The sequence below is a fragment of the Syzygium oleosum genome, unplaced genomic scaffold, assembly GCF_021117445.2.
Source record: "Syzygium oleosum isolate NSW1041296 unplaced genomic scaffold, Sole_v2.1 Sole_v2.03, whole genome shotgun sequence".
NCBI classification, from domain to species: Eukaryota; Viridiplantae; Streptophyta; class Magnoliopsida; order Myrtales; family Myrtaceae; genus Syzygium; species Syzygium oleosum.
In genome coordinates, this window is record NW_026607487.1 from 16,615,070 (window position 1) to 16,642,840 (window position 27,771).

General features: G+C 44.2%; 3 protein-coding genes and 1 pseudogene across 5 annotated transcripts; 2 read left to right on the forward strand and 2 right to left on the reverse strand.

Annotated features, from left to right (window-relative positions):
* Positions 1-2,132: 2,132 nt before the first annotated feature.
* Positions 2,133-3,748, reverse strand: LOC115668873 (uncharacterized; annotated as a pseudogene).
* A 2,402-nt stretch (positions 3,749-6,150) lies between these two features.
* Positions 6,151-19,555, forward strand: LOC115672050 (galactoside 2-alpha-L-fucosyltransferase-like). 3 transcript variants are annotated; one of them, XM_056309171.1, is made up of 4 exons: positions 6,151-6,529; positions 8,146-8,951; positions 9,673-9,674; positions 10,096-11,012. In XM_056309171.1, exons 1-4 carry the CDS (start codon positions 6,226-6,228, stop codon positions 10,745-10,747), a joined length of 1,764 nt encoding a protein of 587 aa, XP_056165146.1. In that variant the 5' UTR covers positions 6,151-6,225; the 3' UTR covers positions 10,748-11,012. The 3 variants fall into 3 exon arrangements, with proteins under 3 accessions (XP_056165146.1, XP_056165145.1, XP_030449665.1); XM_056309170.1 differs by lacking the exons at positions 8,146-8,951; positions 9,673-9,674; positions 10,096-11,012 and adding an exon at positions 17,857-19,555 and having other exon boundaries at positions 6,211-6,529; XM_030593805.2 differs by lacking the exons at positions 6,151-6,529; positions 8,146-8,951; positions 9,673-9,674; positions 10,096-11,012 and adding exons at positions 16,458-16,934; positions 17,857-19,555.
* Positions 19,556-20,526: 971 nt separating this feature from the next.
* LOC115671731 (uncharacterized) lies at positions 20,527-22,311 on the forward strand. The gene has a single exon (XM_030593360.2). The coding sequence runs from the start codon at positions 20,750-20,752 to the stop codon at positions 22,163-22,165; it is 1,416 nt and encodes a 471-aa protein (XP_030449220.1). The 5' UTR covers positions 20,527-20,749; the 3' UTR covers positions 22,166-22,311.
* A 1,410-nt stretch (positions 22,312-23,721) lies between these two features.
* LOC115671718 (mitochondrial uncoupling protein 3) lies at positions 23,722-25,440 on the reverse strand. Its single transcript, XM_030593344.2, has 2 exons — positions 24,963-25,440; positions 23,722-24,597 (listed from the first exon to the last, which is right to left on the reverse strand). The coding sequence occupies exons 1-2, from the start codon at positions 25,353-25,355 to the stop codon at positions 24,055-24,057; spliced, it is 936 nt and encodes a 311-aa protein (XP_030449204.1). The 5' UTR covers positions 25,356-25,440; the 3' UTR covers positions 23,722-24,054.
* Between the last annotated feature and the right edge of the window lie 2,331 nt (positions 25,441-27,771).

Genomic DNA, 27,771 nt, shown 5'->3' on the forward strand with positions numbered 1-27,771 from the left:
CTGTCGCCGGCGAGGGTCGCCGCCCCTCGCCGGCCATGGGCAAGGCCGCCCTCGCCCAGCCCTTCCCGGGCTTCGCCGGTGGCCGGCCGGCCACCGGCAACCGGCCGGCGAGGGGAGAAAAGAAAAAAAAGAAAAGAAAAGAAAAAGGAAAGAAAAAAAAGGCAAAAAAATATATAAAATTAAAAATGCTGACTGTACACGCTAAAAAAATTATTTAAAATAAAAAATGCTGACTGTACACGCTGACTCAACCTCCGGCGAGCCACGTCGGAGTAAAAAATGAATAAAAAATGCCACGTCGGATTTCCGGCCAAATTGGCACCAAAGTGATCTCTTTTCCTCCGACTTGACACTAAAGTGATCCGAAAAAAAGTTATGGCACCAAAGTGATCGCCGTACACAAGTTATGGCACTTGTGGTGTACTTTTGCCCATAAAAAATCCTCAAATACAAAATAATGGAAATACATTAGAAAAGTCGGAAACACATTTTCATGGAATCTCTGCCATATTATTATCAATTGCCAATTGATTGGCAATTCTTTTCTTAAGCATGTTGATCTCGATATCCTCCTCAGTCGATGTATCGTCGATAACCTCATCTTGTGCACTTCCAAACGGGTACTCTGAATCACCATATTGGGAAAAGTTCTTATCCATCTTGTCTTGATCACGGATGTAATTATGAATAGCACAACATGCAATTACAATACATGACTGCTTTTGAATTGAAAATGAAGGCATGTGTCTCAAAATGAAAAAAAACGATTCTTTAACACCGCAAATGATCTCTCAATAACATTCCTTAGTGAAGAATGCCTATGGTTGAATAATTCTCTTGCTGTTGTTCCTGCCTCACTCTACCCCTAAAATCATTAATATGATACCGTTCCCCTTTGAAAGGAGTCAAAAATCCCGGAGCTGCAGCATAACCAAAATCTACCACGTAGTATTTGCCTATCACAAGGTATTCATATATTGATTATGATTCGCAAATGCAATACAGTTATAAAGAAAATTATCCCATGAAAAACAAGTAAATACCTGGTGGAGGTCGAGGAAATTGTAAGCGATGTGTCTCGAGTGCTGCCGAGAGCACTCGACAATCGTTGGCAGAGCCTTCCCAACCAGCATACACAAATGTAAATTTCATATCAAATGAACAAACACACATCACATTCTGAGTGGTAATTCCTTTCCTGCCTCTAAATGGGATCTGTTTCGACACTAGTACAGAAGCATGAATGTGAGTGCCATCAATAGCGCCTATGCAGCCCTGTCATTTCAGCAAAGACTAGCATTATACAAGATTATCAACAAAATGTAAATGACGGTGTAAAGGAATGTATGAAAATCCTACCTTGAAGTAAGGATTATATTTAGGATTGATAAGAATTTCTTCTGGGACAACATCAAATGAAGGTGGTACGATAATTTCTCTTGCCAGATTCAGAACTGCTTGCAACACTTTAGCAAAGTACTTGCTTATAATTTGTCCCGAATGTTGGAATCTCTCACATAAATCTCTATTCGAGTTCTTGCGAGAAATCATAGATAAAAATATCCCAACTTGTTCGTCTACCCTAATATATCGACTATCTACCAACCAACCCCTTGCCTTCATTAAATCACAAAGGTTGAGAAAAACATGCCTCTCCATTCGAAAAGCTTCATATACCCTATCTGAATGTCCATAAAGAATCTCTCTTATTCATTTAGGCCCTGACAATTTACTGTCCCTAATAGGTTCTCTCGTGTGCATAGACATGTTCAACGAAACAGTACCCATCCATGCTTTCAGTAAATTAAGTTCAAAATCATCGAATACCTGTTCAATTGGTTCAACTGATGCTATTGGACCATTATTGCTGCTACTTTCACCCCCCTCCATATTACCTATGCCCTCGCACGAAGAACACAAACACAACAAATATATCAGGAATCAACAATAGCCACAACGTCATCATAGTTCCATAATTAACAATAGCCACGTCATCATAGTTGCATAATTAAAAACAAACCAAAGTCATCATAGTTCCATAAATAAAAACAAACCAAAGTATCTCAAGGACACAAGTCATTAAGTGAAAATAAAGCAAACATGAAAAAGTCATCGTAGTTCTCAACATCTATTCAAAGAGATTCAAGAAGACCGCCTCTCCTTTCAGGTAAAGATAGGACGAAACCCCCTCTCTCCAGTTGGTATTAAGGAATGCTTGGTTCATAGCTTTGTTGTAAAGATTCTGCTCTAAGTCAGGCATGTCATTTAAGATGGCAACCACGGCTCCCATGGAGTAGGGGTTCTCGGGTGGGGGGGCATGTGAGGTGACAGAGCCACTTGTTGATTGACCCGCCTTGGACTTGATCATATCTTGAATGGCTTTGCAGGTGACAGCAATATCATATATGCTACTCTTTCTCCTCCTCTTGGAATTTGGAGTCCTATCCAACTTGTGATTCTCACGAACTTGCGTGGCACTCACGTCAGGTGTGAAGACTCCATCACTAAGTTCGTTTGGATCACCTACCAAAGCACCACCACCATTGTCACCATCACTACCGTTGTCTTCCCCCTCCGACACTACCAAGTATTCTGCATTTCCTACTGCGTAATCCCCAGTAGCATATGTATCGCCAAACACGATACACAGATCGGGATATTGAGGAAACCCATCCTTTCAGAATTTAGCCCATTCGATGTTATCCAACAATTTCAAAAATAGTGACATACGTCAGCAACATAATCGAAACATACATCCACAATAAGAACAAAATAACCCAAGTAAACTGATACCTTGATGTGATTATCCCATATACTTGGATCCTCCACAATAACCGTTTTGTTAACATGATCCCATCCAAATCCAGATTGTGAAAGAAGCTTCTTATAACTCCCATACTGTCTCCTCAATTTGTTTGTCCTGTTCTTCAACTGAACTACACTAAACTGGAGTGTTGTTTGTTTATTGAACTCGGTAACTATGTTATTCCACCCTACTTTGTTGTAGGTAGTAGTGGTGCGATTTCCTCTTTTTACCTCTTCTACCATTAAGCTTACAAGCAAATTGGTTAAAGGCTCAGTCCACTTTGCCACAAATGCCTCTTTTTGAGATGCCATTTACCCTTAACTGGTTGAACATCAAATGAAGCATATCATATGGTGTACCAATTCAAATGCAAAAGATTTGATGTAAAGAGCCATATCATCTACAATTTGAGAGGTTCGATGTACATGTGCTTTAATGTTGAGTGTTCTGATAGATAATTATCGGTAACTTTATTGTTTGAGAAATTCAGAAGAACTCAACATAAGTGCAAATGATGTAGGAGTATACTGATATATTCAGGCAAAACTTCGTAAATGGAAAACGAAAAGGAAAGTAAAAAGCCAGGCTTTATTTACTAAGAAGACCTGAGCAGCTAGAGTGTGGAGAAAAGTCCAGGTGGCCCTCCCGAGCTCTCCTTTACTTACAGGTGCAGCAGCTTGTACCTGAAAAAAATATTTAGTTAGAGTTTCAAACATGCAACTAATCTCGACGAACTCAAAACTGAAAGTACAGGACCGGAACAGAATGATAGGAAACCAGAAAACCAAACAGTGACCACTGTCAGTGGTTTTCCACAAGAGCAACATGATTAGCATCATAATGATTGCCAGTAATGTCCAAAATGGGGGAAGAAATAAAAATATTTGCACAAAGAAACCGGATAGTATATGAAAAGGGATAAGTATATAGCTCATTAATAACAATAATCACCGGAAAGAATGATCTTTAGACTTAGGGCCTATTTGTTTATGTTTTTTTAAAAGTAAGTAGCAACTTTTTATTTTCAAGCAAAAACATAAATACTATACAAATTTTAAAGAAATTATAAATAATTATAAATAAATGTATGTGTCAGCATTTGTATATTGCAAAAGTTTCAAGGAGCCAAGATAAAGTCAAACTGTGTCCGCCGTAAGATTTAGATTAAGCAAATGGTAAAAAATATAAGCCTATCTAACCACGCCCTTAAATAACTAGATGGCTCTCTAAAATACTGAAGATACGTATAAAATCTCTCTGGGTGAAAATATAGGCAATAGCCAAATTAAAGGGTCAAAGCTATCAGTTTTTGTATCTGATCAAGAAATGAAGTTTGTTTTTTTCCTCTCCCCTGTTGTGCTTAATTATAGTATGAAGCTACAGTTGCACTATCGCAGAAAAGTATAAGAGAGAAAATGGTATAGTACTAGTCATCAATCATATTTCAGCATTCTTGAAATTCAATAAGGTTCACATGCCATAAGAACAGCACCATATGAAAGTTACAGCGGCAAATAGAGTTCTGCAATGGCAGCTAGTAATAACTTCTGCACATAAAGCCAACTTTTTCTTCTTGTTTATATTTTCTATAAGATAAGTAAAACGGAATCCACCGGTAAAAAACTTGGATGTCCTTGTAAACGACGAAGCATAGACACTAAGTTGCTACTAGTGCAGCAACTGCAACAAAGGGGATAAACAGCAAAACTAACTGTTGAAAATCACACCAAATTTCAAAGGAAAACCAGCATTTAGGATTTGCAACTGTCATCTGATCCATCCATGGGGCAAGACAGTTCAGAGAATTGCAACTAAATAATTGCAATTAGGCCCTATGTGTCTATTTATCCAATATCATGTCAGATATCCCTCATGTTGTAGTTTAGTTGCCTGTTTCATGCATGCAAGCAGCAAAACAATAAGCTCCCGTGAGTGTTTGTGATTATCACCAAACTGCCTCTGCCGCTGAACATGATCTGGGGGAGGCCGAGCGGCCTCGCCATGGCCGAAGGAAGAGATAACTCTAAAATATTGAATTTTTCATACAAAGTTCACTTCGATCGCCTTGACTTGCGAACGCCCAACAGATCATGTTACACTCTAAAATCCCACGACAACAATTCAATCAACTGAAAAAACAGGGGACACATACAAAGCAATCACGACAGCATCAGCCCCCGAATCAAACACTAAAAACAACCGAATTTTCCCCAAACTTACCGAGGGAAAGCAACGGACGCCGAGACTCTTGGGAGGAGGGGTGATCTCGACAACCTTGTAGGGGTGGCGACTATCTCTTTCACGATCTTTCTTCCTACATGAGATATGAAGGCCCTGCGCGCGAGCAAAAACCCACCACGTAAAAAAGCCGGCGACTTTTCGAGACGTCAACCGCGTTCGCACACACCCATTCCGTAAAAATTAAGGATTTCGAAATTCAACGAACAAACAAAAAAGGGGGAAAAAACCTCCATGGAAATGGCAAAATGCTGGCGGTCGACCTCGCCGTTGCCCAGATCTGGGCGACGGCGAGGTCGACCGGCGGCCATGGCGAGGCCACTCGGCCTCCCCCAGATCTGGGGGAGGCCGAGCGGCCTCGCCCAGGTCTGGCGGTCGACCTCGCCGTCGCCCAAATCTGGGCAACGGCGAAGTCGACCGGCGGCCATGGCAAGGCCGAAGCTGACCCCCTCGATCACGGTGACTTCCAAATCTAGAAAAGAAAGAGATGAGAGGAGATCCAGCGCAGGATCGGAGCTTACGTGGAGCAGAAGCGAGCGAGCGAGCGGCCCTAGCTTCCTCTCGGCCGGAGCGAGCGAGCAAGGGGCCCTGGCTTCCTCTCAACGGCGACAGAGAGAGAGTACAGAGAGAGACGGGCTTCCAGATTAGAGAGATGAGAGGAGACGAGTTCTGACTTTTGTTCAAGAAATCAAAAACCAACTTTTTTTTTGTTCTGATTTCTGGTTCAGAATCGGTTCTGGAACAAAAACTTGTCCCAGAAATAGAAAAATGAAATTGCGTTAACAAACGGGTTTCTGGTCCAAAACTGATTCTAGGAACAAAAAACCAGTTCTGGACAGAACCAGAATGGTTATCATGCGGTACCTAAAGTTCCCTGTACCATGCACGAGGCAACCGTATCAGCAGCAGCAAAATCTGAAGAAAACGAGTTCTGCGAAGAAGAAAACACGTCTGCAAAATTTGACCCACCCTCGCTCCACCTGAGTGGGCTCCACTCCCCCGACCAGTCTTCTTCCTTCTTACATCTCAGTCCCAACCTCCTGCCGCAATAATAGCTTCATCGTACTCCACCTCCTTATCGCTCTCTCTCTCTTCTTCTTCTTCTTCTTCTTCATCGTCACTCGTTCGGAAGAGCAGTCGATCTCGCGACCCGAACCGTACTTGTGCGCTCTTTTGGAGAAATGGTCGGCGCTCCCGAGTGGGATCTGAGCTCTTTCAAGAGGCAGTCGTCACCATCGCAGGCGTCCCGGGATCGCGGCTCGACCTGCGGGCTCCGCGCGATGAGGTTCAGGCTTGGTGCGATGCGGTTGAACAGGATCTTAGCTTCGGCTCTGCTGGTGCTCACCCTCATCGCGATGATCTTAGTGTTCTACCCTCGCGACGGGGAACGGCGAGCTTCCGACCAGGTCCTCGGGTTCGCGGAAGCTAGGGTTTTGGAAGGGAGGGCAGAGGCACTGAATGGCAATGCCACGCCACTGGTCTCAGGTAATATTCGAGGTTGTCTGTGCGTGGATGATGTGCATTCCCACTATATGGTTGCAGTCGCTTTGGATCGACCTCTTTATGTTCCCCTTGTCTTGGACTCCTTGAAACTTTTTGATCTGCTAAGGATACCGAGTTCGCATGATTTGAGATTAATAGCTAGCGCTCCATCATTCAGATTAGTTGCCGATGCTTGGTCCTACCTAATGAAGAGAGAATCTCGACAATTGCATTGCTGCCTCTTTGAATATTACTTTAAATGATTCTACCGAGACTTTAAGGCTGCGAATGATAACCATTCTGTTTATCTGTTTTTCTATTTTTCTGTTCCTAGGAATAGGTTTGGAACAGAAATCCGTTTGGCAAGGTAATTTCATTTTTCTATTTCTGGAATAAATTTTGATTTAAGAAATAAGTTTGAAATAGAAATGAGAAGTAAAAATTTTCTACTTTTTTATTTCTGGAATAAAAATGAGAAATAAAAATTCTTTTCATTACTCGCCCTCGCTACTAGCCAGTCGCCCACTCACTGGCCACCTGCTATCCACCACCTGCCGCTGTTCGCTGGCCACCATCTCTAGCCGTGGGCTGCCACCCGCCTCCCATCGCTCGCCCGACGTCTGCTGCCTCCCGCTGCCCGCCTATGGTTCGCCGCCTGCCATCCGCCGCCTCCCGCTGTTCATTGTCTATCCTCCTCCCGCCGCCTCCCGCCATGGGCTGCTGCCTCCCATTGTCCGTTGTCCGCCCTCCTCCCATCGCCGGCCGCTGGCCGCCTCCCGCCGCCCGTCATGGGCCATTGCTTGCCGTCCGCTGCCTCCCGCTGTCCGCCATCTGTCCTCCTCCCTCCGTCCGCCGTCTGCCCTCCTCCCGCCGCTGCCCGACGCCGGCCGCCTCCTGCCGCCACCGCCTCCCCCTGCAGTCCACCACCTGCCATCCCCTCGCCCGCTGCTCAGGAGGGAGAAATTTTATGCCGTTATCAAACAAATTTTTATTTCGGGAACAAAAAATTTGTATCGTTATCAAATGCATATTTTTACTTAGAAACTCATCTATGGTACGCATATTCTGGCCAAAAATTAATTTCTGAAACATAATGGTTGTCATTTGCGCCCTAATTATCCTGTCACGATTGCCCTGCCCCCCTTCGATGCATACATTGTGACCTAGAGCTAGTATCTCGTGCGTTTAATTGCACAAGTAATTTTGTTGCATAATGCCAGTTGGGCCTTTGAGTTGTACATTTATTCCTGCTCTGTACTTCTCAAAGTTTCATGATTAGTAACATGATACTGTGTTCGGTCTCAGGGTTTTGAAGCCGTCTCTCGTGAGTCCACAAAGATGTTTAAGTGGCAGCACAGCGTTGGAGAGTGAAACAAAATTATCCTTTGAGATGCTTGTTGCTCTCACCTGGCAACTTTTGTCAACTAGATCTCAAAACATTTACAATTCTAAAGTTTTTCATTTTTTTTTCTCTTTGCTGGGCTAGACCATGCGAAAGTTGCTTATGAGCAATCACTCATCCCTTAGCCTCTTATCTTGCTGCTGCTGCTGCCTTTGTTGTTTCATTATCTTGGAAAATTTTAATCGCCTTCTCTTATGCTTTCATTTGATATGTTCATATGACACCGACAGTTCCTCTCCGCCAATGCACTTGCCTAAGAATGATTTGCTCGGCGGGCTTCTTGCTGTTGAGTTCGATAAGCAATCGTGCTTAAGCAGGTTCCAGTCAGCCATCTATCGGAAGATTTCACCCCATAAGCCTTCTTCATATCTCATTTCCAGGCTCAGAGAGTATGAAAAGCTTCATAAGCACTGCGGTCCCTACACTCAGTCCTATAATGAGACATTGGCGAACATCAATTCTGGCAAAGCTATTGGTTCTATGGATTGCAAATACATAGTCTGGATACCTTTCAGTGGCTTGGGAAACAGAATATTGACCCTGGCTTCAGCATTTCTTTATGCTCTCCTAACCAACCGTGTCCTGCTTGTTAACCGAGGAAAAAACATGGCGGATCTCTTCTGCGAGCCATTTCCAGAGAAATCTTGGTTACTTCCTACTGATTTCTCCCTATTTAATCAGTTCCAAAGCTTTGACCAGAATTCTCCCAATTGTCATGGAAACATGCTGAAAAATAACATCATAAACACATCTACCAATGCACTACCAGCCTATCTATATCTCCACTTGGCCCATGACTATGATGACCAGGACAAGCTTTTCTTCTGCGATGAAGAACAAACTGTTCTTGCAAAGGTTCCTTGGTTGGTTTTAAAGACGGAAAATTATTTCGTCCCCTCCGTGTTCTTGATGCCATCCTTTGGTGAAGAACTGAGCAAATTATTTCCTGATAAAGAAACTGTTTTTCACCACTTGGGTAGGTATCTCTTTCATCCCACTAATCGGGTGTGGGGACTGATTACTGTTAAGGAAAATTCCCAATAGATTTTGAAGTTGACAAAACTGTCCATGAGTGTTTTGTAAGTATGATAAATGCTTTGAAGTATTTTGATTCAGGAAGTTATTTTTGGAAGAAAAGCATATGTCAATCTTGATCTAGTTCGTGTTCAGATTGTGAAAGAACTTCAAGCAAAAGAGATTCAGACTCAGAACGAGAAAGTTCAAACTCAGAATGAGAAGTTCAGACTTTACCGAAGACCCACACTAATCTAAGTTCTGAAACAGATGCAGACGCAGAAGTTATGCAGACGCAGAAGCAAAACTCATTCAGAACGAAATATACCAGCTAATGATCTGGTATGGATTTCACAGAAGGAAAGTTTTGATTGTTTCAATCTAAGGCTATAATTGATTGACAATCAAATACTATGACAAGTATGCATTACAACGGATAAAGCTCTACTTATGGAAACCAAGATTCTGATTGTATGGGCGACCAGAATTAGCGGGATTCAGATTTTATCAACCAACGGCTACTCAATCCATTTTATACAAATCTGTCCAAAGGTGAATATTGGAAGATGATCCTCTGAAGACTGTCCAACGGCTAGTTTGGAAGTTATAAAAGGAGATCAACGAGGAGCAGAAGGTAGAGAACGAAATCAAGAATCAACAAGTCCAAAGTATGAGCATACTCCGATTCAATCTCTTGTCTTTCGTGAGCTTAAACGTGTAATCATTTGAGAGGTGTAGACAGTGTTATAAGTGTGTGCTTAGGTGTGAGATAGTGTGATCTATCGGCTTGGTATAAGCAGCACTAGCTTCGGGGAGAAGTGCTTGGGTTTAAGCGGCACAACTTGCTGTAACTTTTCATAGATTTGATTAGTGGAATCTAGCCAGTAGGCTGTCAGCGTGGGAAAGTGGACGTAGGCTTGATCTAAGCCGAACCACTATAATTGTTTGTGTGCAGTTTTCTCCATCTCTAATCTCTTATTATATTATTTATACTGCTCACAAGAACATTTGTCACAAAGTCTGATCAGAATCTGCTTGTTGTTCAGACTTTGTTCTTGATCTTTTACTTCCGCTTTAAATTGGTAAAGAATTTATTTAGATCACCTATTCACCCCCCCTCTAGATGATCCTTGCTAGCTACATCAATTACTAGGTACTACCAAGCTTATTTAGTGAAGGCAGATGAGAAGATCGGGATCCAGGTAAGAGTTTTCGATGTGGGAAATGATCCATTCCCACACGTAATGGACCGAATATTAGCCTGCACACTGAAGGAGAAATTGGTGCCTGAAGTAGATGAGAAAGGATCCATTGGCTCTCCTCCAGAAAACCAGAAGCTAAAAGCTGTTCTTATGACATCTCTAAGTTCCGGATACTCTGAAAAATTAAAAAACATGTATTGGGAGTACCCGACTGTCAATGGGGACTTCGTTGGGGTTTATCAACCGAGCCATGAAGAATACCAGCAGACAGAAAGGCAATTACACAACCAGAAAGCATGGGCTGAAATGTATCTCCTTAGCATGTCTGATGTATTAGTCACCAGTTCGTGGTCAACATTTGGGTATGTAGCTCAGGGCCTCGGGGGTTTGAAGCCTTGGATCCTTTCCAAGCCAGAAAAAGGAATCGCTCCCGACCCACCCTGTCGTAGAGCCATGTCGATGGAACCCTGCTTTCACGATCCTCCTTTCTATGACTGCAAGGCTAAGACGGGAATCGACACGGGTGCATTGGTGCCTTATGTAAGACACTGCGAGGACATGAGCCGGGGCCTTAAGGTGGTCAGTGGTCGTAATGAGTTATAGTTTTATGATGAGCTTAAGTTTTTAGTTTTTATCTTTTTCAATTTCATTTTTTGAATGCGACTTTAGCTTCAGGTAGAAATTATGGTGGTAGTAATTTGATTTATTGCAGTGTTCTCACGAGGGTTGTGCATAATTTTGACATACATTATTGTCGATGTAGAACGGCAGAGTATTGGAGAATTTTGAAGTACAAGAAGGATTGGAAATTTCAGGCTAATGAGTTGAAGTATGCTTTATTATTCAAGAATGTTATCAATTGCTATTATCGTTTTATTTATATGCTTAGTTGTAACAAAATGAATGACGCAACGGAACGACGATTTCTTCTAACAAATGAATGATGTAAAGGAGTGAAAAAAACGAAATGAAATTGGAATCTCCAAATGCCCATGTAATGACTGCCCAGGTTGATGAATTATATTCAGAAATTTGTGCAACGTAATAGTTTGCTTCTCGCAATACCCCATTCATTATCTTTTGGGTGAATGTTTAGCGATTTGTAATCCCTTTAGTTGCTTGATTATACTGCAAAATGGGAGAATAACCAAAATGTAGAGCAATCCTCTTAAAAGGACGAACTAAAAGCGGAGAAACAAATCGTTGTACTGCTCCATCGGCTACCTTCCTTCAGTAGCAAGCACACAATCTCTTGCTATCCTCTCTTTAATCCGAGCGCAGGAAGCAAAGCATAGGACAAAAGATACACTCCTTGAATTTTCAAATATTTACGCTGGGAAAAAGGGATAAAGATAAAGGGTGAGATGCACATCCTTTTCCTCGGGAACGCTAGGAACCCACGTCTTTCTTTGTCCCCCCTTTCAACCTGATTACTAAAATAGATGAGCAATTATATCCACATACTAAGCAAAACTCGAAACACTAGAAGGAGAGGAACATCTATCTTCCCCATTACCACTTAGAAACTCTTATGGCCGATGTCGGGTATATTAACCAAGGTCTGTAAAATCTACATATCGTGTATCACGGACTACAAATGTGCGCTCTAAACAAATTAGGCACGTTATCGAGTATGCAAATCTTTGCCGATAACTTAGCTACAGGAACTTGGAAATAAATGGGAAACATCACTAAACCATATATGGAGAATTGTTATCCACAAACGAGTCGCATGACTGAGACAAGTAACTAGAAGAGGAAACCACCACCACCACCAGTCCATCCTCCTAAGATCCTCTCAGATCCTCCTGATATAAATGTGGGGGACCTCATTGGCTAGAGCTTACCGGTAGATAGAAGAGAGGCAGAGAAGGAGCAATCTCTGCTTTCAATTCTTCCTCCCAAACATCCTTACTCATACGATAAGTGGCTCTCACTCAAGCTCACCAGCCATCATCACTCATACTTCCCCAATTCAGTTGTCACCTTCCTCCGCGCTCAATTTTGATTCGTCTCTGCATCAACATCTCCTACGATGAACAGCTTCAGCTTCCTTGCAACTCCCACCACCAACGCTCACAACTTTACCAACCCAACTACGTCCGCAGCCATGTCGGCAATGCTGCCGAGTGCCTCATCCACCTCTACTGCATCGTCCCGAGGCTGACCCTTCCACGATGACCTGCTCTTCCACTACGACGACTCGGAGCTCGTTGAGCACCTGAAGCTCTCAGAGATGACCCTCCGGAACGCCAAGGAGAATGGAGCGTTCAAAGGTGACAAGGCATGGCAGAAGAAGGTCCAGTCGCTGTTGCCAGCCGAGTGGATAAAAGTGAAGCACAGGAAGACCGGAGAGGACATGCTCCTCTCGAGGAGGGTGGTCGCGGTTTTCTTGATGATGGCCATGGCCGATTTCAGCGACCAGTATTTTGGGTTTCAGGTAACGGTTATCGTGTCATGGTACTCGGATCTGTTATTCGTTACAGTTGCTGTTGAGAAATATTACTACTATAAACAAATGAGCCAATCGGTTATTTCGAGTTTCTCTGTGTAAATTCTTACCACGTTCGAGTCTTCTTGTGGTGAGAAACTGACACTAGGGCGGAAAATATTTTCCGAGACTTTTTTAAATTTCAGCCGAACACCGGAAAATTGTGTCATATTTTAGGAAAATGGCTTTCTGGAAAACATTTTCCGGAAATGTAACATTTCCTGCGAAACGAACGGAGTCTTAATTATTGTAATTTTCCATTTCACGTTTTCTGTTAGTCGAAGGATATGCTTACCTAATGGGGGTCCGAATCTACCTCAAATGAAATTCCGCGTAAAACTTTAGAGGAGAAATTGATGGATGTGCCTATATATTTTGTAATAGGAGTGAGCGGTTCTAGATTCCGTTCAAGTTCCACCTGAAATCTAAACTTACTAGTTAGAACAAGTTTCTTATTTTTTTGCAATTAAACATCACCTTTTATGATCGCCACTGCTATAATTAGAGGTGAGTGGTTCCGTACAGGTTTCATAAAGAACCTGGAATATAACCGTGGGAACAAGTTCCTCATTTTTTGAAATCCAGAACCTACTCTGCATACTTTGGAACTAGGGGTGTGCAAAAAACCCGATACCCGCCCAACCCGCCCAGGACCGCCCGGAACCGGACCAGGACCGGTGGGTTCTAAGGGTTTCGGTCCGGTTCCCGGTTCCAATTTTTTGGAACCGGTGGGTACCGGTCCGGTTCCCGGTTCCGGATGTGGAACCGCCCACCCGCCCACCCGGACCGGACCGGTATAATATATATAATATAATATTTTTTAGTTTTTCGTTCGAGTTCTCGCATCTCGAAGAATTTCTGCGTCCGCTTCGAAAAATTTCAGCTTCGCATCCGCTTCGAAAATTTCTCCGTCTCGCGTCCGAATAATTTCGTAGCTCGAATAATTTCTGACATGTAACTTAGATTATGTGAGTCTTCAATAATGTATTTACTACAACTTGTAAAGTCGAAAAACTTCCTTCCGAGCTTCCAAAATATACGTACCTGGAATAAATTAGTTCAGAATAAGTATCAGATTTACAATAACATGGAAGGTTTTGTCAACTTCAAAATCAATAGGAGTTTTCCTCAATAGTCACTCACTGCGCTCGGTCCGGTCCGAACCCATTGGGTCGGTTGGTCTCGGGTTAAACCTGGTACAAAAAATGAAATAAAAAAATTATCGGTTGGTCTCGGGTTGACCCTGGACCGGACCGAACCCATTGGGTCGGTTCGGTCCTCGGTCCTAGGCTCAATAGGGTCGGTCCTCGGTCCCAAAAATTGAGGACCAACACTGTGCGGGTTGGTCCTAGGGTTAGGGGGTGGACCGGCCCAACCCGGACCATGCTCACCCCTATTTGGAACCTGAAACTTACCATGTTACAGGTTTCAGGTTAGTTCCAGGATCTACCCAGGTTCCACCTGCATTATTAATTGAACGATTGCAATGAATCATCACCTTTAATGGGGAAAAATTACCAAAAAAGTTATAAACCTATTGCAATTGTGCCAATTCAGTCCTAAACAATTTTATTAGCCAATTCAGTCCTAAACTTTTTGTAATTGTGCCAATTCAGTCCATTCGGCCACTTTTGGCCGGCCGGCACTGATGTGAACGTCGTCTGGTGTCTACTGTCCGGGTGACGCTGACGTGACAATTTTTTAATTTTTATTTTTAATTTTTTTCGATTTTTTTTTTACTTTTTTTTTCCTATCTTCTTCCACGATCACTGGTTCGGCGACCAGCCAGAGGCTGAGGCCGGCCTCGGGTGAGGTTGGCCCTCGCCATCATTGGGCGAGGTCTTGCTAGATTTGGGCAGCCTCACCGTCGATGGGCGAGGTCGAGCTCACCATGCCCACCGATGGCGAGGTCTCGCTAGATTTGGGCGGCCTCGCCGTTGATGGGCGAGGTCGAGCTCGCCCGGCCATGGCGAGGCTTGACCTCACCCAAAGACGACGAGGGTGGATCTGGCAAAACCTCGCCGTCGGTGGGCAAGGTCGAGCCTCACCATGGCCGGGCGAGCTCGACCTCGCCCATCGATGGTGAGGTCTCGCCAGATCTAGGTGAGGTCTCGCCAGATCTAGGCGAGGGTGGATCTGGCAAGACCTCGCCCACCGACGACGAAGTCTCGCCAGATCTGGCAAGACCTCGCCCACCGACGGCGACCTTTAACTCGCCCGCTGATCTGGGCAATCTCGCCGTCGCCGGGCGAGGTCGAGCTCACCCAGCGAAGGCGAAGCCGCCCAGATCTGGCGAGACCTTGCCGTCGTTAGGCAAGCTCGACCTCACCCAGCCATGTTGAGGCTCGACCTCGCCTGGCGACGGCGAGGCTTACCCTTGCCAGTGCCGGCAAGGGCCAGCCTTGCCGGCTTCAGCCTCTAGCCGGTCGCCGGACTGGCGACCAGGGAAGAAGATAGGAAAAAAAAAAAGAAAGAGAGAAAAAAAAAGTAAAAAATAAGGTCCGGCGACCGGGGAAGAAGATAGGAAAAAAAAAAGAAAGAGAGAAAAAAAGTAAAAAATATAAAAAAAAAATTCAAATTTTTTTTAAAAATTGCCACATTAGCGTCGCCCGGTGTCCACGTCAGTGCCGGCCGGCCAAAAGTGGCCTGATGGACTGAATTGGCACAATTGCAAAAGATTTAGGACTGAACTGGCAAGAAAAAAAGGTTTAGGATTGAATTGACACAATTGTAATAGGTTTAGGATTTTTTTGATAATTTTCCCCCTTTAATGGCCACTAACCACAACTTATATTTAGACACACGAATAATATGAACAATTAACAAAGTAAAAGTCTCATTCATAAAATGGAAGTTCAGACTAGTGGTTCCATATTATACACTTTTCATTTGGACGTCATATAATATCGCAGGATTGCGTAAAGACATAGACAAAGAAAAACACAGAAACTTGTTTCAGGTTCCAGATTCCACCTACATAAAACTTGGAACTTACTCGTAGAAACATATTCACGAAACTTTGAAACCTGGAACCTACTCTTCATACCCTGTAACCAATAGGTTCTCACTGGTCTGGAACCAATAGGTTCTCACCGATCCGATTCTTAGGTTCCAGATTCTACCCTGGAACCATACTAACCCATAGATACAATTCACTGGCCACAACTTATATTCAAAGTAAAAGTCTCAGTCATAAAATGAAAACTCAAATTAGTACGTCATGAAATACCGCAAGATTGCATGAAGACACAGACCAAGTAAAATACAAAAATTAATTTCAAGTACTAAGTTTCGGGTTATAGGGAACCTACTCGTTAAAATAGGCTCCCCAAATTTTTGGGATCTGTAGCTTACCCTGCATACCTTAGAACTTGGAACCGGACAGGTTCTTATCGATCCGATTCTCAGGTTCCAACCTGTCCGATTCCTATGGTTTCATGATTACTATCCCGAAACCATGTTCACCCCCATTTTGTGGCACGGTCCGCTGACTTATCAAGTGTCCAAAAAATTGCGTAACGTTTATTTATTTTTATTTTTTTTGGTCGAAGTGTAACGTTGATTTAGCGTACCAAATTATTATATCGGTGAATCTTATTCGACCCTCCCCAAAAAAGAAATAATAATCTTATTGCAATCATTAAAGTTCCCCAGATTACGCCAGGTTAGCAACAGCAGCAAAACCTGAAGAAAACACGTCCCGCAAAATTTGACCACCAATCACACTCCCTCGGTCGCTCCACCTGAGTGGGGCCCGCTCCCCCGACCAGTGTCCTTTCTTCTTCCTCACCTCAGTCCCAACCTCCTCCGCAATAATCGCTTCCTCGTACTCCACTTCCCCATCTCCCTCTCCCTCTCCCTCTCCCTCTCCCTCTTCGTCGTCGTCGTCGTCGTCGCTCGCTCGATCGGAAGAGCAGTCGATCTCGCGATCCCGAAGCGTCCGCCCGCGTCAGCGACGACGAGGAGGCTCTCTTCTGGAGAAATATGGCCGGCGCTCCCGCATGGATCTGAGCTCTTTCAGGAGGCGGTCGTCGCTGTCGCCGCCGCCGCCGGCGTCCCCGGATCGCGGCTCGGCCCGCGGGCTCCTCCCGGCTCCCGCCAGGGGGTTCGGGCTCGGTGCGATGCGGCTGAACAGGATCTTGGGTTCGGCTCTGCTGGTGCTCCCCCTCATCGCCACGATCTCGGTGTTCTACCCTCGCGACGGGGAGCGGCGAGCTTCCGATCGCGTCCTCGGGTTCGCGGAAGCTAGGGTTCTGGAAGGGAGGGCGCTGGACGGCAATGCCACGCCACTGGTCGCAGGTAAAATCCGAGGTTGTCTGGGAGTGGACGATGTGCGTTCCCACTATATGCTTTGCAGTCGCTCTTCATCGACCTCTTCTTATGTTCCCCCTGTCTTGTACTCCCTGAAACTTTTTGATCTGCTAAGGATACCGAGTTCACATGATTTGAGGTTGATAGCTAGCGCTTGGGAGATGGAAAAACTCCATAACCTGCCCTCCATCGTTCAGATTAGTCGCCGGTGGATGGTCCTACTTAAATGAAGAGAGAATGTCGACAATTGTATTGCTGCCTCTGTGATTATTACTATATAAAGATCATTCATTTGAGCTTGTTGAAGATCGACTTAACTTTAAATGGTTATACCGAGACTTTAATTATCCTGTCACGATTGATCGTTTCCCCCTTCGATGCATACATGAATGACCTAGAGCTAGTGTCTCGTGCGTTTGATTGCACAAGTAATTTTGTTACATAATGGCAGTTGGGCCTTTGAGTTGTACATTTATTCCTGCTCTGTATTTCTCAAAATTTCATTATGAGTAACATGATAGTGTGTTCGGTCTCGGGGTTTTGAAGTTGTCTCTTGTGAGTCCGCAAAGATGTTTTAATTGGCAGCACGACGTTGGAGAGTGAAACAAAATTATCATCTGAGATGCTTGTAATTATATAGGGATAATTTAAATTTGCATGATCTTTGCTCTCCTTTGGCAACTTTTGTCAACTAGATCTCAAACATTTACTATTGTTCCTTTTTTTCTCTTTGCTGAGTTGCTTATGAGCAATCACTCATCCCTTAGCCTCTTATCTTGCTGCTGCCGCTGCTGCCTTTGTTGTTTCATTATCTTGGAAAATTTTAATATCATTATCTTGGAAAATTTTAATATCATTATCTTGGGAAATTTTAATTGCCTTCTCGTATGCTTCCATTTGATATGTTCAGATGACACTGACAGTTCCTCTCCGCCAGTGGACTTGCCTAAGAATGATTTGCTCGGCGGGCTTCTTGCTGCTGAGTTCGATAAGCAATCGTGCTTAAGCAGGTTCCAGTCAGCCATCTATCGGAGGATTTCACCCCATAAGCCTTCGTCATATCTCATTTCCAGGCTCAGAGAGTATGAAAAGCTTCATAAGCGCTGCGGTCCCTCCACTCAGTCCTATAATGAGACGTTGGCAAACATCAATTCTGGCAAAGCTATTGGATCTACGGATTGTAAATACATTGTCTGGATATCTTTCAGTGGCTTGGGAAACAGAATATTGACCCTGGCTTCAGCGTTTCTTTATGCTCTCCTGACCAATCGTGTCCTGCTTGTTGACCGAGGAAAAGACATGGCGGATCTCTTCTGTGAACCATTTCCAGAGAAATCTTGGTTACTTCCTACTGATTTCCCCTTAGTTAATCAGTTCCAAAGCTTTGACGGGAAGTCTCCCAATTGTCATGGAAACATGCTGAAAAATAACATCATAAACACATCTACCGATGCAATACCAGCCTATCTATATCTCCACTTGGCCCATGACTATGGTGACCATGACAAGCTTTTCTTCTGCGATGAAGAACAAACTGTTCTTGCAAAGGTTCCTTGGTTGGTTTTAAAGACGGACAATTATTTCGTCCCCTCCCTGTTCTTGATGCCATCCTTTGATGAAGAACTGAGCAAATTATTTCCCGATAAAGAAACTGTTTTTCACCACTTGGGTAGGTATCTCTTTCATCCCACTAATCGGGTGTGGGGACTGATTGCTAGGTACTACCAGGCTTACTTAGCAAAGGCAGATGAGAAGATTGGGATCCAGGTAAGAGTTTTCGATGTGGGAAATGGTCCATTCCCACACGTAATGGACCAAATATTAGCCTGCACACTGAAGGAGAAACTGCTGCCTGAAGTAGATAAGAAAGGATCCATTAGCTCTCCTCCAGAAAACCAGAAGCTAAAAGCCGTTCTTATGACATCTTTAAGTTCTGGATACTCTGAAATATTAAAAAACATGTATTGGGAATACCCGACTGTCAATGGGGACTTCGTTGGGGTTTATCAACCGAGCCATGAAGAATACCAGCAGACAGAAAGGCAATTACACAACCAGAAAGCATGGGCTGAAATGTATCTCCTTAGCATGTCTGACGTGTTAATCACCAGTTCATGGTCAACATTTGGGTACGTAGCTCAGGGCCTCGGGGGTTTAAAGCCTTGGATCCTTTACAAGCCAGAAAACAGAACCACTCCCGACCCACCTTGTCGTAGAGCCATGTCGATGGAACCCTGCTTTCACGCTCCTCCTTTCTATGACTGCAAGGCTAAGACAGGAATCGACACGGGTGCATTGGTGCCTTATGTAAGACACTGCGAGGACATGAGCTGGGGGCTTAAGGTGGTCAGTGGTCGCGATGAGTTATAGTTTTATGATGAGCTTAAGTTTTTAGTTCTTCTCCTTTTCAATTTCATTTTTTGAATGTGACTTTAGCTTAAGGTAGAAATTATGGTGTTAGTAATTTGATTTATTGCAGAGTTCTCACGAGAGTTGTGCATAATTTTGACATACATTATTGTCGATGTAGAACGGCAGAGTATTGGAGAATTTTGAAGTGCAAGAAGGATTGGCAATTTCAGGCTAATGAGTCGAAGCATGCTTTATTATTCAAGAATGTTATCAGTTGCAATTATCGTTTCATTTCCATGCTTAGTAGTAACAAAATGAATGACGCAACGGAACGACGATTTCTTCTAACAAATGAATGATGTCATGGAGTGAAAAAAACGAAATGAAATTGGAATCTCCAAATGCCCGTGTAGTGACTGCCCAGGTTGATGAATTATGTTCAGAAATTTGTGCAGTGTAATGGTTTGCTTCTCCCAATACCCCCATTCATTATCTTTTAGGTGAATGTTTAGCGATCTGTAATCCCTTTAGTCGCTTGATTATCCTGCAAAATGGGAGAATAACCAAAATGTAGAGCAATCCTCGTAAAAGGACGAGCTAAAAGCGGAGAAGCTAATCATTATATTGCTCCATGGGCTACCTTCCTTCAGTAGCAAGCACACAATCTCATGCTATCCTCTCTTTAATCCGAGCGCAGGAAGCAAAGCATAGGACAAAAGATACACTCTTTGAATTTTCAAATACTTACGCTGGGAAAAAGGGATAAAGATGAAGGGCGAGATGCACATCCTTTTCCTTGGGAACGCTAGGAACCCATGTCTTTCTTTGTCCCCCCTTTCGACCTGATTCCTAACATAGATAAGCAATTATATCCACATAATAAGAAAACTCGAAACACTAGAAGGAGAGGAACACCTATCTTCCCCTTCTTCACTTGAAACTTTTATGGGCAATCTCAGGTATATTAATTAAGGTCTGTAAAATTTGTATATCGAGTGTCGCGGACTATAAATGTTCGCTTTAAACAAACAAGGCACGTTACCGAGTATGCAAATCTCGCTTCGTATGCCTCGAGCATTATTTTGCTGATGACATAGGTAATGGAACTTGGAAATAAATGGGAAACATCACTAAGCCACATGGAGAATTGTTATCCACAAACGAGTCGCATGACTGAGACAAGTAACTAGAAGAGGAGACCACCACCACCAGTCCATCCTCCTAGGATCCTCCTGATATAAATGTGGGGGACATCGTTGGCTAGAGCTTACTGGTAGATAGAAGAGAGGCGGAGAAGGAGCAATCTCTGCTTTCAATTCTCCCTCCCGAACATCCTTACTCATATGATAAGTGGCTCACAATCTCACCAGCCATCACTCATACTTGCCCAATTCAGTTGTCGCTTTCCTCCTCGCTCAATTTGATTCGTCTCTGCATCAACATCTACTGCGATGAACAGCTTCAGCTTCCTTGCAACTCCCACCACCAACGCTCCCAACTTTACCAACCCAACTACCTCTCTCCCTCCATGCCCACCCCCTCACAAGCCCAACCTGCTCACTCTCCATACGATCGCATTCGACTCCAGGCACGCCCCTTCTCTCGTCGCTCGCTGTTCCACGAAGCCCAACGCCGACATCACCAATGGAACCGATAAAAATCCGAGCTTCGAATCCAGTCATGGCTCGAAATTCCAGGAAATATCAACACCCTCATCAGATAATTGCACCTCTTCTTCTGCTTCTTCTTCCACGATATCGCTTTGTTCGAGAGGTTTGGTGCTTGACTTGGGCCCTGCAAACTCGTGGGACAGTGCAGAAGTTGGGTCTCCAGTTGTGAAGAGGTTCTTGAGCGATGAGGAAGAGAGGTGGTACATGTGGTACCATGGAAGCTCAGATCAGAATCCTAGTTCTGATGCAATTGGATTGGCAGTTTCCAGCAATGGGATTCATTGGGAGCGCGGAGGAGGAGTGGCGGCGGCAAGATCAACCGATGTTGCAGGTTTGGTTTTGAATTGCGGTAAAGATTGGTGGGCTTTCGATACAATGGGCATCAGGCCTAGTGAGGTAGTGATTATGTCCAGTAACATAGTCAGAGCCTCCAGTGCTGTTTACTGGCTTTACTACACTGGTTATAGTTCCGAAAATGTCGAGTATTTCGATGATTCTTTGGAACTCGCTGTGAAAAACCCCGAAAGATCCTGCAGCAGAAAAGGAGAGATCTTCAAGTCCTTGCCGGGGTTGGCCATGAGTCAGGATGGCAGGCATTGGGCAAGAATTGAAGGGGAGCATCACAGCGGAGCTCTGTTCGACGTCGGGTCGAAGAACGAGTGGGATTCCCGGTTCATATCTTCGCCACAGGTCGTTTTCCATGGAAGCAGGGATTTGAGAATGTATTACCACTCCTTCGACGCGGAGAAGGGCGAGTACTGCGTCGGGCTCGCGAGGTCGAGGGACGGCATCAAGTGGCTGAAGCTGGGAAAGATACTGGGAGGGAGGAAAGGGTGCTTCGACGAGCGCGGGGCTGCGAATGCTCGCGTGGTGAAGAACAAGAAAGATGGCCGGTACTTGATGGTGTACCAAGGCATGGGCCGGCATGGAGAGAGGAGCATAGGAGCCGCGGTTTCGTCGGATGGATTGAAGGATTGGAGGAGGCTTGGGGAAGAAGCAATCCTGGGAAGATCGGATGGAGGATGGGATGGGGAGGGAGTGGGAAGTCCATGCTTGGTGCAGCTGGATGGGGAGGCAAACGAGTGGAGGCTGTATTACAGAGGCGTTGGCAGCGGAGGGAGGACAGGAATCGGTTTGGCGGTTGCTGATGGAAGTGAATTGAGCGGTTTCAAAAGATGGACAGGTTTTCATATCTGAAGACATTGGATTTTCTCTTCTTATTGCTTTGAGTTTGTATTTCTGGAGGTTCTTCTTGTTGTCTGCGGTATTTTTTTTTTTTTGACACAACTAATTGAAACACATTTTTGCATTCTTGTGAGTGTTAACATCTAGCTATTCTGTTAGATCGATCTTGTTTTGGTCGGAACAAGAATATCCACTGCTTCTGCGAGGACCGGTGTTGAGCTGTTCCCAGTGACTCGGTAAACTGTGATTGAAAAGTGCATTAGGAAGCAATTTTGAGAGAAATGCCATGTAACGTGAAACACGTTTGAAAAGTCATTTGGGGTAACCCATTTAAGCTCTTTATTTTTAATTTGTTTAAAATTGAACAAGCAATGACCGAAGCTTTTACGGCTTGACTATTGAGAACAATGTAAAAGAGGCGTGATAGCAAGTTGATGAATGAAAAAGAGAATCACGTTTCTTGATTGGTTAAAAAAAATCACATCAAAGTGGAACATTGCTAGAGTAGAGCGAGTCATTCAGACTGTTGTTTAATTTTCGGAGATTCAATACAGATTTTAGGCTCTAGCGACTATTCAATTTGCTTCCGCTCTAGATCAAAAACTCCAACCAAACCAAGTAGATAATTGACTGTACAATTCCTACCCTACCTAGCCAACCAGAACATTATTTAACTCCCTCCAATCAAGCCTACTCCTAACAATCATAGATGCATCATAACATGCTAAATCGCCGTTTTAGAGATGAGTTAGCACAAAAGTAACATATTCCAGTCGAGACAGAACACATTGCCAGTGACCTCCAATTCCAGAAATATACAAGTGACCGTAGACCATCTAACTCGGATCTAATTTCAGTCTAGAGCCAAAAGGGCTGCAACTGCATGCAGATGGAAGTGCATCTTATCAAGGCTATCGCCCGCCCAAGAAGCAATGGTCGGTAGAATGCATGGGTTTGAGCTATCTCGGTGCGATTTCGAGGATCATTCACGGATTCATCCCTCAATGCCTGAAGAATATCTTCCGATGGGAACTCCCTGCGAACAGAGTGATAATATCACATTTTACTCCGTATTCCCACAATGCACTGCTTTTCCCCAACGACCCTCCAAAATTTTTCACCAAACACAATTGCATTTGCCCGAGAATTTTTTGAGCCCCAAAGCCCATTTCCAAAACTGAACCAAACGCACCAACCATAGCAAATGGGTGAATGAGGACAGGCTGCCCAACTCAACCATGCCCTGGCTGACGGAAATTCTCTTGTTAACATTCCAACAACTTCAGAAACTTCATAGAACACTGGAAACCAATTAAGACACTGAAACAGTCACCGGAATAACAGGTTGCGTAGTGTGTGGAAATAAATGGCTATGCTCAGACACTACACTACTCCATATCCCAGCACTTAGAGAAAAGACCGGATAAGATAAACAGCATTTTAAAGTTTCTAATTTTGGGCTCGGGAGAAGGGTGACAGAGATCAATATGTTAACCCATAAGAAATGTCTTCGAAGCAAGACAGAAGTCGCAATAAATTCTTGTCGGGAATTCGGAGAGAAGAGGGAGTTCAAACAAAGAGCATCTCGATATCTCTTTAAAAGCCAAAAACAAGTAACAACATTTTGATGACCATCACCACCATCTTCCCCAGTGCAATCCTGAAATGGATTATTATCACACTGTTCTTGCCTCGTTGGCAACACCTGTTATTCATCAGATGAAGAGCAAGTGATGATGACTTATGACTACCTATTGCACCTCAGGGCAAATTGACCATGCTGTAAAAAGCAGAGACATTTGGTGTGCCTGATCCAGAAAAACGAGGAATCTCATTATCTTATTCTCACTTGAGATTACCCTTGCACCCAATGCAAAGTGATCGCAGACACTCCAAGTTTATCAGAAAGATGACATGCCTGCAATTGTTCTAAATTTTTCATAAGAAACCCAGAACACAAATTGCCAAGGACCAAGCCTCGCCCATGTCGGGAAAAAGCCCTTCCAAAGAGCCTTTATGCCTTCAAATTTTACAGTCTTCACCAGGCAATCATAAGAGCTTAGATACATCGCTTTACCATCCTTGTTTGTTGCCTGATTCATCATTCTCGTCTTCACCACATCAGCCGGGCAGCTCAGAGCCGTAGCTGATAGACCTGACATGATCGATGCCAAGGTGTGGGCAAATATATTATCTTCAGCAATTTGATTCTGAATGACGAATCTCTTCGCCTGATCGTAGCACGCCAATTCCCCCATGTTCACAAGAAATGCTCTCTGCGCATTTGGGAAAACCCCTCTCCAAAGCCCCGGGACACCTTCTTCGCGTACAATCTTCCCGAAAGCATCCAAAGGCCCGGAGTACCGAGGTTGAAGACCCCGGCTCACCATACGACCAGCAGCCTGCATCCTCACCTTGACAAGATCCGCGGGGCTCGCCACAACCTGAATAATAACTAACCATATACCGAAAAGGCGCAGATTTGAATTGAAAGTTGAAACCATTGAGTATCACGAGTGAAATCTTGCCCAAATGACAATTCCATTAGCAGATCGCCCCACAAATTCTGAACAGCTTATGAATAGATTATAATCATCAACCATACATATGCATCTACTAAAAGCGCTGATCTTGGAGACAATTCAGCATAAGAAATCATAGTTTGAAACTGAAAGCATCGAACAGCACTCAGTTGATCAGAGCATATTTGTTTTCAGCTCGCGTCGGAGCTCGTCTGCGCTAGAGAATGACGACTTGCGAAACCTCATCACCATCGATGCAGTTAATACGATAGAAGGAGCGATTTTACCTGAGCCACGACTCCAGAAACTCCGCCGGCGAGCGCCTTGCCGGGGAGAGAGAGGGACCGATCGCCCGCGTCGACCGCATTCCTCAGATTCTCGTAACCGACGATCCTAATCGGAGTGTAGAAGAGGTGCCTGACGATCGCGGGAGACAGGCCTTGGTAGAGGCCGGGGAGACCCTGCCGGCGGACGATGTCGGCGGCGACGCGGAAGGCGGTGGCGGCGGCGGGGCGAGCGGCGGCGGCGGAGGAGGGGGAGGGGAGGGACTGGCCGTGGAGCTGGAGGCGCGTCTTGGTGAGGTCTATGGGGAATGTGGCGGATTCGGCGACCATGGCGGAGAGCGACGTGAGCAGGATCTTCGCGCTGGTTCGGTCGCCGGTAGTGGCGGTGGCGGCCATGTGTTTGTGGTGGTGCTGGATGGCTCTGGTTCGTGTGAAATGGGGAGCATTACTATTAACCCGCAATTTTCTAATCGATTTTTGTTTTTTTGGCAATTCCACAAAAAAAATTGACATTATGCCCGTTAAACGAGTGGATCTGATCTGATCGGATTAAAAATGGTCCTATCCAAATTAAGTTATTTATATTCGATATAAATTTAACAACTCGTAACCGATTTTGCCTTACCCGAGTTTCAATTCTTAACAATTTTTATCTCTAAAGAATGGGTGACTCCATAGATCAACTTGTTTACTCGGTGAGAGAGCTCGGTTGCTTGGATAAGGTCGTGGACTCCGTTTGTCACATGAGCAATGTGAAGACATGGGTGAGCATCGTGCCGACGAACAAGAACACGTGTGTATTGGTTGGGGGGTTGGGTTTCGGTTACGAAATTTTATTTTATGTTTCCTTGCATTTGCAAAAAGGGCTATGCATGGAAAGATACGTAAGCACTAAAAGAATTTGAAAATGCTTTAAAATTTAAAAATTTCAGACTCATTCAGATTTGTAGCATTAAGAAGAAAATATGAGAATGGACCATATACCAATGAAAAAAAAAATAGGCTGAAAAACAATATAAAAAGGAAATGTGAAATATTGGCATATAAAACTAAAATATGAAAAATTGGAAAAAGGAAGAAGTCTCATTGTTGTGAGTTAGTTTGATCCTACAGGGTATATACAACTTAAAATATAAGTCTATTTTTCTAGTTCAAATGAAAAGATTTATTTAAATTTGTTTAGACATTTCAACTGGGCCAAAACGGATCAAGGAAAAGACCCAAAAATAAAAACCGATCCAAACTTGTAGCTGTAAGCCTTTGAGTGTCGAGAAAATATTGGCTAAGATAGTCTTGCTACGTCATCGCTGAGATAGTTCACCTAGCTCACGACACATGTCTTTCGGGACCTACCGAGCAGAAATTTTTTCAAAAAACCCTCTCCTTTCTCTCTCCATTTGTTTCCCGTTTGCTCTTCGTTATTGCCAAGAAAATATTAGGTGCACTAGGAACTCCACATCAGCGATGAGACACTGCATTAGGTGCACGACATGTGTCAAGCGGATCCCACCTGTTAGCAGATTTTGAAAACTCCGTCCAGCTTGTTTTTTCGGCCCGACGAGCGAAAATCTGTTGAAGGTTGGGGTTTTTCTCTCTCGTCTCTCCCAAAATCGCAACGAGCTTCCACTGTCGCCTCACTTCGTCTTCTCATCTTCAAGGAACGAAGCCACCTCCACTGTCGCCTTTCAAGAGCCCATCGGCGGCTCCGGCTCCTTTTCTCCGTCCGACGAGCAAAGATCAAGTGAGGGTTTTTCTCCCATTTCGCTTATATTCGTGAGTCTGTACCTCTAGTTGCATAATTGGAATGAGTGAAGGGAAAGACACTACGCAGTAATAGGAGTGAAGGGGTCGGCGAGCTCATTGGACCCAGAACACGGATAAGAGGCAAAAAGAGTGAAGAGTGTAGAGAGAGGAGGAGAGGTACAGAGCCATGAAGAGAGCATAGCAGAGAGAGGAGTGGAATCGTGAAGAGCAGAGTCTTTGAAGAGGATAGAGAGAGAAGAGGCTTTCACATGAAGAGAGTAGAGCAGAGTCGTAGCTGCCATTGGCAGTAATGAGAAAATATTGGCTAAGACAGTCTTGCCACATAATTGCTGAGACAGTCCATCCAACTCACAATACGTATCCTTCGGGACTCACCAATCGGAAAATTTTCAAAAAACCCTCTTCATTCTCTCTCCATTTGTTTCCTGTTTGCTCTCTGTTACTGCTAGAAAATATTAGGTACACCGGCACTCTACATCAGTGATGAGACACCCCATTAGGTACGCGACACATGTCAAGCGGGTCCCTCCTGTGAGCATTTGAAAACTCCCTCCCATCTCTATCTCTGTTACCTCCGTTATTTCTTGCTCTCTTTCTCCCTCCTCCCGAGAAGGAGCTCTCTTCACTTGCTCTCTCTCTCTCCCCATCACTCTTCACGAACAAAAGTTTTTGTCTCTCCCAAAATCGCCTTCGTCTTATATTTTTCTCTAGAATCTCAAGGAACGAATTTGCCTTTGCCATCCTGTACGAGAGCCCATCAGTGGCTTCGGCTCATTTTCTCCGTCCGACGAGCAAAAATCTATTGGAGGTTGGGGTTTTCCTCTCGCGTCTCTCCCAAAATCGCAACGAGCTTCTGCCGTCGCCTCACTTCCTCTTCTCATCTTCAAGGAATGAAGCTACCTCCGCCGTCGCCTTTTAAGAGCCCATCGGCGGCTCTGGCTCATTTCTTCGTCCGACTAGTGAAAATCAGGTTAGGGTTTTTCTCTCATTTCGCTTATATTCGTAAGTATGTACCCCTAGTTGCATAATTGGAACGAGTGAAGAGAAA